The sequence below is a fragment of the Stegodyphus dumicola genome, chromosome 2 (genome assembly GCF_044657685.1).
Source record: "Stegodyphus dumicola isolate Sdum_Otavi_A_Nest chromosome 2, ASM4465768v1".
Lineage (NCBI taxonomy): Eukaryota > Metazoa > Arthropoda > Arachnida > Araneae > Eresidae > Stegodyphus > Stegodyphus dumicola.
The window spans coordinates 223,505,072-223,517,926 of NC_140769.1; the positions used below are offsets into that span (position 1 = coordinate 223,505,072).

General features: G+C 35.3%; 1 protein-coding gene across 1 annotated transcript in view; it reads left to right on the forward strand.

The window, feature by feature from the left end:
• Positions 1-12,855, forward strand: part of LOC118184798 (protein jagged-1-like) — a 215,209-nt gene that overhangs the window by 125,904 nt on the left and 76,450 nt on the right. The window contains exon 2 of the mRNA XM_085811812.1: positions 8,291-8,351. Coding sequence (XP_085667938.1) covers positions 8,291-8,351 — 61 coding nt within the window. The remainder of the gene's footprint in view (positions 1-8,290; positions 8,352-12,855) is intronic.

Here is a 12,855-nt window from a genome sequence, read left to right on the forward strand (position 1 = left end):
TGGTCTGCCATTACGCTAGAGGGATACATACACTGAAACTTCAGTTCGACGCGTAATGGGGTAAGCGGTTTATATCCATTTATCGAAGTTTAAAAAAAAAAAAAAAAAAAATAAGGAAACTTATTTCAAAACAAATATAAATATAATTTCCTTTAACTTAACTCTAATACTAACATCATTTTTGGAAAAGGGAGTGAGAGAGTTAAATAACATTGTGAATCAGCACTTATTGCAATGGACCTCATTAAACATCAAGAATGTTTCAATATATTTAATAAAGTCATCAGTGATATTTTTTCTTCTTCACTGCATGTAAGTTATCTTACACACAACTTTCTAAGGTGCTTCATGTGTGCCATATTAGGCTTCATCTGTGAGATTAGGCATGATCTCGGAGAAATCAAAGACTTTTATCTGTCTTGTAAAGCGTCTCGGTGAGCTTGAATTCATTTTCTGTGAGCTTTATTCTTAGTTCAGGGAAGCTAACAAATTTAAGAATCTGCACTTAATACAATTATCATTCCTGCAATCACAAAATTATTATCTTCGGATATTGTACGTACATAATGTGGTATGTAATTGATTTCTTATTAGAAAATGTTTGGACCTCTCGAAATACGCGCCGAGTGTGCTACTTTTACACCGCAAAGGCATGCAGAAAGGAGGGAGAAAATACCTTATATGCTCCCCCTTTTAAAGGGCGACTTGAGATTAGGGAACCCAGTCACCAAATCCTGGTGATGAAGGATCATCATCCGCCACCTTTTAGTTCGGGCGCCACTGTAGAGACATTAGGTTATTTTGAAGCAGAAATGGTGAAAATTGAGCAATGCCCTCGCCAGGACTCGAACCTGGACCTCTCGAATACGCGCCAAGCGTGTTACCATTACACCCCGAAGGCATGCAGAAAGGAGGGAGAAAATACCTTAGCGAAGTTTTCCTCCGTAGCACAATAAATTATATCAAATAATACATTAAGAAACACAGATTTAACTGCAATATGTATCTACTCAAAAGTTAAGATAATGAGGTTCTAGCATATATCTCGTAGCATAACTGCATATTTTGTTATTTATACCGGATTTCCGAAAAAAAGATGGTGGATTTTGCTCTTAGTTATACAGCAGTAATATGTGACGTATATTTTATTAATTGTTTTTATTTAATTTAATAATTAACAGAAATTTTGAAAAATCATTGCAGTGTTTCAGTACATTTGCGATATTCTACATGTTTTAAGTACAGGCTTTATTGCAGAATACCGCAAATATACTGAAACATTTCATGTGTCATAACATGGAAATACTATTCATTACAGGTTTAGATTACAATTAAATCACTAGGAAATAATACTCGAAGTTGCTGTAATGATTCATTTGCTTCTTAATCTTTTCGCTGTAAATCAGTGTTTTCTCATGCCATCAGAAGAAATTGAATGGAAAAAATGGTGTAAAATCAACTTCGTAACAGAAAAACTATGAGTCCATTTTTTGTAGTCTACCGGTTCGGGAAACAAAAGTTCCTGAATTATAAAATCATCACTGAACTAATGGCTTTCAATCTTGGTGAAAGGTCACTCGAGTAGATTCCTAAGTGTCCTGTATTTAGGGAAAGAAAAGAGCTTCAGCTGTGACTGGGTTAACAAAATCTGAAGTCTTAAATGCAGCGTCCTCTTAGGGATACCCAGCGTCCACTTTTCTGTGTTTTATACATATAGGACTTGACTCAAGGATGTCTACATAGAACCTATAATTATCATTTTGTCATTGGCTCGAAAGCATGTATTGGGATTCTTCGAAAGAATGCTTTCCCTAGAGTTCCAAACTGTCTTTATCGAGTTTTGTCTGCAACCAAAAACCAGCCATTGTCTTTTTAACCATTCTGTATTATTAAGGTATTCAGAAATAGAAAGACTTTTTTTAATTAAAAAAAAATTAAATTCTGGAGATAATTATGCTCTGTCGTTGGCCTGTCTGTACGCATTTACTCCAGTTAACTGCATGCAGTAAGCAATATGAGGCGAGTCCCTTCCATGCAGTAAGGGTGGTCCACGCGAAGGAGATATAGTATTATTTAAAATTTTTGTCTTGTCGCAAAGCATCGGACAGCTGGGAGGGTGATTTTAGAGAAATAAGGGGGCACGTGACCATGCGAATCGTGTTCCGCTAATGATTTAGTGCGGGTCATGAAAGGAACTACTTTGATGCGCAAAAAGGACTAACCGGTTTGCGAAGTTAAGATTTCGAATTGGCAAAGTGAACGAAAAATGGGCAGAATTTCTGATTGAACTCATTTCGGTTTCTACTGCATTGCCACTGTTTTCGAGAGAATGTTCAAACTGGAATGTCAAAACAAAAGAGAAAAAAAAAAAAAAAAAAAAAACGAAGAAGAAACAATGTACGGTTTATTTTTTTAAACGAATAATCAATTTAAAACTTTATTTTTAAATATTTCGAAGAGAAAGGACAAAAAATATATGAAATGAAGACTGTGTCTTGAAGTGTCCAACGAAAACAATATTTAAAGACGATAACGAAATTTTTCCTATACTTGTTGTAGTATATTCTTTGCAATTATTTCTAACGAATGTTTTGAGATCATATGATCTTGCGGGAAAAGGAAGCAGGAACACGAAATTCGTACGCTACCTTCAAAAGAAAGTGTTATGTGGTTTAAAATTCAATGACCTAGAAGAAGGCCAACTCTGAAAAACGTAAATCATCCTGTCCTTGAAGCCGCATATAGCAGTAATATGGTTATCCTAGAGTTATATAAACAACCGGTTTGTCGAAATTCCGATGCCACCATGAATAGGTTTATTGAACAGTGGATCATTTTCATAACATCCATGAAACTGATGCTGAATGAGGTCGTCTTTAAAACTGCTGCTCACAAAATTATTATCCTGCGTAATTGTCATTTTCTTAAAAACAAAATTAAGGAGGGGGGGGGAGGAGAGCCCACAGCGAAAGTAGCGTTTTCTTTTGGTGCCATTCATTCTAAAATTATAGGATTTTTTTTTTTTTACATTTGATTTATATCTAATTAATGTGTGATTTAAAGGTACTGAATTATGCTCATCCGAAATTCGTCCATGAATTATGAATGATCATGCAGTCTTTATTTTAATCACGTTTGACTGTGAATCATACCTCTTTCCCACTGGACGAATTTCAGGTTGACAGAGCAGGAACAAAAATTAAAAATAATGATAATAAAATTCGAATCAACGACAGCCGGATTGTTCAAAGACCTTCAATGCTGATGACGGCGCTGCCCACGCACTGTAACCAACTTCTTTTTTCTTTGATATTCATCGTGCCCACGTGAATCGCCGTCGAATGAATTAATTCTAAGGGGTTTCTTCTGTCAGCATAGCGATTTCTTTTGTTTGTTCACCGCAGCCCTCTTCATCTGAGGTGTTTGGTTTTTGAGAAGAAACTCCTCCAGAAGATTCTTCTTAAAGCTTGAGCATGGAAGATCCCTGCCCACGCCCTGGAGAGCAGAGGACTTTGTGTGTGTGTCCATATCCTCTGAAGACACATAATGCATCCATTCTTCCGTATTTGTTGAACTTTTTTCTGACTGAGGTGATGATGAAGAAGCAATTTAATTCTGTTAAGTGCAGAGAAATAGGGGATGGGATTATATAAATGTAGCCTATTCTATAAATGCTATTATATAAAAAAAAAAAAAATTGTCTGGTTGCAAAGCGGATGCAAAGGCAGAACAAAAAGGGAGGAGGTGATATTTTCAAAAATTCCATTTTTTTATCGGGGAGGGAGGATGATATTATATGAGGGATGCAGCCCGACCCACCTGCAGACTCTACCTCACCCTGTGGCCATTTTGCGGACTGCGGCAGAGCAAGATAGAAAAATCACCACCACGCGTTTCATTTTTATTAGAGTCAAATATTTTTTTTTTTTTTAAATTTGCTCTGTTTTTTTTTATTACCAACGCATCTGAAAGAATGTGTAATATAGCGGAGACAGCATTTAGTGAAAAGGATATATTCAAATACTGACTGACAAATGGATTTCTATAACTACAATTTGACATTGAGAGTAATAAATGAAAAGCAGTTTATGGTATGCTATTTATCAACAAGCTATAAATTCTGCTGCATACTACAGATAGAGTTTTAACGCGGTAGTCCTCAACTTTAACCAGAATGTTGCTATGGAATCCTATGGGTTTTTCTCTCTTATTGTTTACTTCTACATCATTCATGTGATTTGATAATTTTTAGCATAATGTCTAAAAGAATTTATTTCCTTTTAAATTACTTTATTATGCTTTCGAGTAGCTCCACAATGCTCTTTTTTCGTACTGTGACATCATATCGCTGTGTGGCCAACATAAGCAAATGATTAACTGGCTAAACCCGGCTAGAAGCTCGTAAACCTTTTGTGATCATTACATCTGCTTTGAGTAGAAGCGCATGAAGCTTCCATTTCAAAAGTTCTGTTATGTGGTTGTTGGCTAGAGAAAAAGCATAAGAAACCCTGAGATATCCCTCTGAATATTGTGCATTAAAATCGAGATGATGATATATAAAGCCATACTGTAGCATGTGTTGTTCAATGACCAAGGACATATGATCTTTTCCAACACAAACACGGACTTCTGGAAATAGATGCAGACGAAATAGAGTCTTTAACCTTATTCTTCATTTTTATTTTATGTCTGAGACATATTTTGAAGAGTAGAGAAGATTCGTGGTGAAGCAGCTTAAAAAATTTACTACGCTTTTGTGTTGTGGAGAGACAGTTGCGATCAGTGGTTCATTGTTACAGCAAAACAACACGTGGAAGTAAAATCGTATTTCTTTACCGCATGATAAATGATCAGTATTTATAATATTGAATGACAACCTTACACAATGATGAAACTAATTAATTTCTTTGATTTCTGCACAGACTTACCCCTTAGATATCAAAGGATAAATTCCTGCTGTAATCTCAAAGGGACCAGAAATTTGACCTACTGCACAAACAACAACACGTTTTGAGCTTTGCGTTTATCCTAAACCTTATTGTTTACTCTTATTAAGAGAAGCATATATCTAGGGCAGGAATAACCCAATTTCGGATCGTAAGTACGCGGTTAAAGAAATTCTATATTTAATTCCCTTACTTTTATGATGAAGAAAAGTGATTCTGAGGAACTATGAGATGATTTGAGAACCTTTTAAAATGGTGTTCACCTTGTAAGCCTACTTTGTAATATGTCTTGACAGTAAACAATTTGCACAAATTTTAGGTGTGCAACTCAAAGCATGGTTGGCAGTAATTTTAACTGCTCGAATCAAAAGCCCTTGTTAATGTAGAGATAGATGCTACGCTGCAGGTGCATTATCCAGATCACGAAATATTCATTTGGAATACTTAATACCATCCCTTTCAAGAAGCCGATGAGAGTGTTGGCAGAAAGAAAGAATATACGAGAAGTGACTGAAACCCAAAGTAAAAGATACAAGAAAAACTAATGTTGGCAAACTTTGCTCTGAGAGTAGATTGTCTCCGTCAAAAACCTTGCACCTGGGTTTGCTTTCGCATTTTGATGGACAAGAAACAAAGGCAGTGGACGGAGGGAGGAAAGGACTTAAGAACGTGGCTTTCTTAATTGATGTGTTAAGAGTATGCTGTTGGGGAAGCTTGCCCCCCCCTTTTTTTTTGTACGCTTCCAAGAGAATAAAACGCCAGCTTAGTAGTGCTTGTCAGTTTAACTTTTGATTTTCCTCCCGTAATGTCTCGCGTTGATCAAATAATAGTGCCTATTTTTGTTAAACAGCTTGTCATTTGTTGCGTTGTTTTACTCAAGTTTAGATCCGTGTGTGTGGCAGAAGAGATATAGTTGAGGGGTGGGACCGCAGCAAAGAAATAAACTTGAATTTTTTAACTATCTCAAGAACAAGTTTTCTAAATTCTATGTAGTAATATTCCATTAACTTTAATTTAAGACAGTGTTTTCCCAGGGCGAATTGTTTCGCCTCCATGTAGGACTGACACTTAGATTGCGTGTCATGGGGCTATACAAAGTAAAGAAAGTGTCAGCAAAAAAGAAGCAATATAAGTGATTTTCCGCATTAGCATGAAGAATTTTCTCCAAACGCATTTTTCAAGAGAGAAGTTGTAGGTATACGACAATTAAAGATAAGTAAAAATACAATGACGGACGAGTTCATAACCTGATTTATAAAATTCTTTGTTAGACGGCATGCAAACAGTTATTCAGTAACTAGGTACTTAATACTACAGGGCATTAGGAAAGTGTTTCATTAACTTCAGTATTGGTATAAATGTTCGGAAAAATTATGAGGTTCAGTAGTTCTCCATGTATAAGATGCACCTTGAATTTGAGGCCCGAAAATTTAAAAAATAAAGAATGATTTGGTTGACAAATTGGTTTTTATTTTCCTGCTGTATTACAATTTAGCAGGAAAAAATTTATTATGTAAAATTATACAGCTCGTTCGTTATCACTGTTAGAATTTCCATCCATTAGCAACATTGGATCCTCATCTGTATCCGATGACGTTGGCTGCGGCACTATACCTGGTATAAGACGCCGCCAGTTTTTAGACACGAAATTTTTAAAGAAAAAGTGAGCCTTATGCATGGGGAAATATAATAATAGTACTCTAAATTACATGAATTAAATGTATTAAAATTACGGTTAAAAGTTATTAAACAGCAAAATTGAGAATTCTGCATATTACTTTTAAAGTAGTTAAACAATAAATTTTAGCAGAGGTATTTATAGCTCCGAATACATCGCAATCCTGAGGGATATCGAATTCCAAGGGACTGAGGAGATGTTGGCATCCACTTTATAAAACCACGGTTGAATTTAAAAAAAGAAATGAAAGATTTTATGCCGCTTTAAATAGCAACACTAATGAGAGGCGATAGTTTGCCCTTGGTGCTTTTCTCGTAATTAAATATTTTATGTTTTGTCTGAGAGCGACATGTGGATGATATATAATTTGACTGCGTAGCGTAACGTAGGGGAAGAGCAGAAATGGATAAACTATACATAAAAATATTATGTTTGGGTTCGCTGAGCCTATAAAGTGTGATGACTATTGGTTTAGACGTTTCATTTTTTGGGTCATGCCACATTACGTTATGCTACTAAGACATTAATCATCCAAGCGGCCTGACTTTCTCAGATTTCAATTTTTTGAAGTATCACCATAAGATTCATGATTTATCATACAAATTAAAACTCATAATAGCTTAACAAATTAAACAATTTGTAAGCCATGTATTAGTATTTCCTAATAATTTACATTTTTATGTAACATCTAAAACTGACATACTTTACAGCAAAAGGACATATATTAGAAAATTTTTTAATAATTTTTATATTTATATAAATCCAAAATTGATTTTAAAATACAGTTGCTATAATTTATATAAATATCTTGACCTTTAATTAATTATTATTAATAATAATAATAATAAAAGATGTCTAACGTAATAACTCTACTTTTTAAGTGAATTTGGAAATCTGAAGAGAAAATTTAATTTTTAAAATATACATTGGTTAACTAGTGTTTGATGTACTAAAAATAATTAATTTTGCATAAATCATCTATAGCGATTTCAATATTTAATAGAGAAACCTGTATAAATGACACTGATTATCTTTTATTTTTAAATAGTGAAATTCGTAATAATTATTCACTAATATATTTTAATTTATATAAACTTTACATCAATTAATGTTGTTGCCTTATGCTCACTTGTCTGACGTAGTCAGCCCAAGCCCACGAAATTCCTCGTGGTAAGGAGTGCTAGATTACGCCTGCCCTTCGCAACAGCCTTGAGCACCATTCAGATGACACTGCGATTTAGCTCAGTTCCGTCCCCAATTTTGATGGAGGGGGGACGGGTCCGAGGGTCTCCCACCCCTATCCCCTTCCACCAAACCAGACGAGAGGACTTTCGGCTCGCCGCATATTTAGAGTGCGCCATGCCGCACCGACACTATACATTTACAAACATCCATGCCTTATCCGGGATTCGAACCCGGGTCCTTCAGCAGCTAAGCACTATACCGGTTGGGCGGCACATAAATTAATAATATACTCTTTTAGTATTTTCTGTTACATTTTTGATTTAAAAAAAAAAAAAAAAAAAGATTTTTCCCCTTGATTGGCCAGTCGCACGTAGTATTTAGTTACATGCTCTGATTTCTTAAAATTTGTTTTAACTTTTGTATTAAAAATGAATTTTCTGGCATTTAGTTTCTTATTTTGTTTTCCTTTCTACTTTTGCAGAAAACGTTCACATTGCTGCTCGATGCTGTTCATCAAGACCAAAGTTTAACATCTAATTCAAGTAAGTTAAAATACCTATATATTTTCTTTGTAAAGAGATTTTTTTTTTGCGCTTCTGATAAACTTAATTCATGTATTAAGCTGTAAGCTGCATTCACACTAAGATTGAAATATCATTAATGTCCTAAAGTCTAAACATTAAGATATTAAGACACTAACACAGTTCAAATTGGCAAAACTTCTGGGGTTTAACTTTAACTCGCAGCCATCTTTCCGCGTGCTTAATCCTTCCGAAACTTTCCGCGAATTCTCAATTTCCTATTTTTCAATTTTCAGTTACCATTTTGAATGAAAATCTGCACTGTGATCACAGCTAAAGGTTTGACAATTTCTACACCTTTAATATAATAAAAATAAAGGATAGAAAAAAATTTCAACCTTTACTGCCAAATGCTGTGTTACTTGGAAGCCAAAGTATAGCAGTTCATGGAAGTTGTCAATGACATCACATATTTCGTCTTGATGGTCCGTTTCCCATTCTCTCACGTCAGTTTTGTCTTAAAATTTTAAAGCTCGAAACTTTTAAGCCTAATCCCTTACCCCACAGATAATGACATAGAAAGGTCCCAGACTTTGGGCAGTTATCAGATGTCATTATTGAAATATTACAGTTTTAAAAACGTTCATTAGATTAAGCAAATATAAGCCTCAATTGTTCATAAAGGCCTTATTTGTACATTTTTATGGGGAAATAAGAAGGTTTCTTCCCCCACGTTTAAATGTGTTTCCCTTGAAAGCCCCCCCCTTTTTTTTTACTTAATCTGCCTTAGATACGATTATTGTTACTTCAAAGGAAAACTGTCTTTGATCGCAATTAAAATTTCATTGAACAGATCATTGCAGTTACGTTTTATTTCTTTGTGAAACAAATCCTCTACCTTTATGTTATGCCTTTTGGCACGTGCTATGCAAGCTGGTCGTAATCATTCAGCAACGTAATGTAGCCAAGCAACTCTTTTCATGAATCCTCATTACCTAAATGAAGAATAATTCTATCTGCAAGGAATTATAGCATTACTTTTCTTACAGTTCTCGCTTCCATAATCATAGTACTCTGTACACATCCGTTTATGACTGCAAATTAAAACAGCAGCGAAACGCGGAAATAAAACCAGTGTCGATATATAGATACAATGTAGGGCAGATGTTTAATTAACAAACTTCAAATAGTAGAATCCTGCAGTAAACGATATAAACGAGAAGATTCTAAGGTAAAAAGACTAGGTTCCTTAGATAGTTATGTGTAGGTCTGATCAAATAATTAATTTCTGGTTGAAATAGTAAAATATTATTACTTCGGAAGAGTCAAGAACTGAAAACTGCTTAATTCACAAATTTAAAATAATAAGATCACTAGCAAAAAATATAAACGCAGAAAGATGTAAGCTAAGGCACTAAACTATAGACAACAGAAGGATTTTAAAAATATCGCACGCAAGCGATTTTACGAAAGTGAATGAGTTGCAAATTATAAACACTTTTATTTGTGCAAAATATCCACTTCCGTAGGAAGCTTTTTCCGCTAACACCAGACTATTTGTCCCTTTGAATGTAACACTGTTTACGAACGCTTTGATTTTTATATCGATAATTGTCTTTTCGATATTCTGCTTCACCCAGACTTTTGAAAATTTATTTGTACGCTGTGCATCATCACTTATTTTTCGTCAAGCTTGCGCTGGCCTGGCTACCTGCAAAGCCTCAGTCAGTTAAGGTAGCAGTTTCGCTGATACTCCAGAATGCAAATAACTGCATATTAGTCGTGTTATTTACAATTATTTGGAAGCGAACTCACAGAAGAATGCAGATAAAAATACCCCCTTTGCCTTGCTTCTGAGAAGGCAGAAAAATTTACCCCCAATTCGACAAGCCATTTATGCTGCTTCACCACCTCAGTAGGGGAGTTTCGAATAACATTCTAGTCCAATCTGCTGTTGTGAGGGGGCTTTAAAAGTAATAAAAACTAAATCATGTTACCAGATGCATGCGACTCTATGAGAATTTAAATTTTCAAAGCTTAAGAATTATTTTGTTTCTGAGTAAAAACTGAAAATTTTGGAGTTATTATGGAAACTTGTATTCTCATTTACGTAAAATTAGGGAGAAACGAGCAGAAGCATTCCAACGACTGCAATCAGTATGTCACTGCTGGGTTTTATCTGATCATGATGTTTTATTTTTGATCCTGGTGATAGTTTATAGATCGAAAAATTAAGCATAAGTATGTAGCAACGGTGTGTATACATATACTGACTACTGTTATGAGCAGGAGCGGTATAAGCGTTAAATGAATTTTCTTGAAAAATATCGTTGAGAACTATTGACTGTTAAACAGTTTGGAAGACGTTACGACACTATCATTAAGAACTTCTTAATATATATCCATATGTTATTTTTATTCACAGACTGAAAATAACGAACCTTATTTCGCGTGTTAAAAAAAAACCATTTGAATTGTACACTGTTAAACGTTTTCCTTTTTCCCAGCACAGAAAACAATTCAGCTCTTCCTCAGGCGAATTACATGTCCTACTTCTGGACTACGCCGACGTAGTCTTTCTATTATCTCCTCCCAAGGTAGCTTCTGAGACATTACCTTATCATTAATACGGATTTAACACTTTTCCTGTGGATATGGTCTCAGGCGGAACCTGTTTGTTGGCTCTCTCAGCTTCTTGAACTGCGCTCTCTGTTTGACCCGCCCCAGCGGAGGTCAAAGTCGTGACAGGGCGAAGCGGGAGTGGCGGCCAAATTTCTTCGTCCCTGCATCTCTTGACTTGCTGTTGTTGTTCTCCAGAGAAAAGAATACTCAATTCTCTTTGCCGTCGCCCGAGCACCCGTTTGACAGATTTGGAACGCGCCTGTCAGACACCAGCGCGGGAAATTGGCCGTGCTGAAAACGGAAGTGGCCGAAAGTCACGTGACCCCCAAAAGGGCGTGGAGGGGTAAGAACTCTAATAAGCTTGATTTAGACTAAAATTGTTGTATATGATATAATTAGCGCGATAATTAGTGAACTGTGTTTTACCTAACTTTGCGTTTCTTGAGATTAAAGTTTCCCTCTTGGAGGTTCTTAAGAATCTCTAATTCCAAACAGTGTTTTGTTAGAAAAAATGTGAACCGGGGAAAACCCTACAATGTGGAACAGGAAATGTTGGGTTGTTTTTATAGCGTTAAATTTATTCACAGCTCTTGAAAGCGCTCAAATAGTGTATTAATTTAGTATCTACTGAACAGGAATACCAGTATCTCAGAAATGTAAAAGCAGATTTCATTTTACGTTCATGTTAAGTTTTATGCAAAATTTTATAATTTTTGGTTTTCCAAAATTAATATTTCTTAGCAAAAGAAACATGCCATTGCAAAATTTAAGAAAAAAGCAAAATTTAAAAAAATCTTTGATAGCTAGCTAATCATTATTGGCCAATTAATCACAGTTTCGACAGGTGTACAGTAAATTTGGCCGCAACTTTATTATGTCGAAATAATGATTTTATAAACCATATGTCTCAAAATTTGAAAACAATGAAATCAGGAAAAAAAAGGCTGTAATCCTACTTCAATTTCTTTTCATTTGCGTGCTTAAATATCTATCTATCTTTCTCTGTATGTATGCATATGGGATGTGGCAAGCACATGATCTCCAGCCTTGTTAAAATAACAATGAGCTAAGTCAAGTATCACTTAGGCAGATTGCTTGTTGACTAATGCTCACTTGTCTGACCTATTGTCAGCCCAAGCAAACGAAATACCTCTTGGCAAGGAGCGCAAGATACGCCTGTCGTTGTCAACAGGCTTGAGCACCTTACGGGTGACAGTGCGATTTAGCTTAGTTCCGCCCCCAATTTTGATGGAGAGCACCCCTGGGAACGGATCCGAGAGTCTCACACCCCTGTTTCCCTCCCACTAACCTCTCGAGAGGACTTTCGGCTCGCCGCATATTTAGAGTGCACCCCCATGCACGGAAAATATACATTTACAAACATCCATGCCTTCTCCGAGATCTGAACCCGGGCCCTTCGGCACCGCAGTCAGCGACGTTAACCACTATACTGGTTGGGCGGCAGGTTGCTTGTGAACAAAATATAATTTTTTGATGCAATAAATAGAAAGGTCTTTACTATAAAATTTTCGATTATATTTTATCAGGCCGTGTGTGAAGACAGATTTTTCTAAATTTATGCTTAGGTAATCAATTATTTGCCCCTTAATTATTTATTAAAAATTATTTTTTTATTAATATCTTATTTATATTTTAAGGAAAAAATATTAAAAATTCATATATAGAGAATTGGATCATATCCATAGATTCATTCCGATTTTGTAAATATTTTGAAAATAATCTTTATGTTGGGCTACAAAGATACAAACAAATATACATACGTGTTATAAAGGATAAAAGATAAAAATTGCAGATTGGAACCATTCAACTCAAATTGAATTCTGTCTGAAAACTAATCAGCTTTTCGTTTTATTGTAGAAACCTTGAAGTGAACAACTAAATA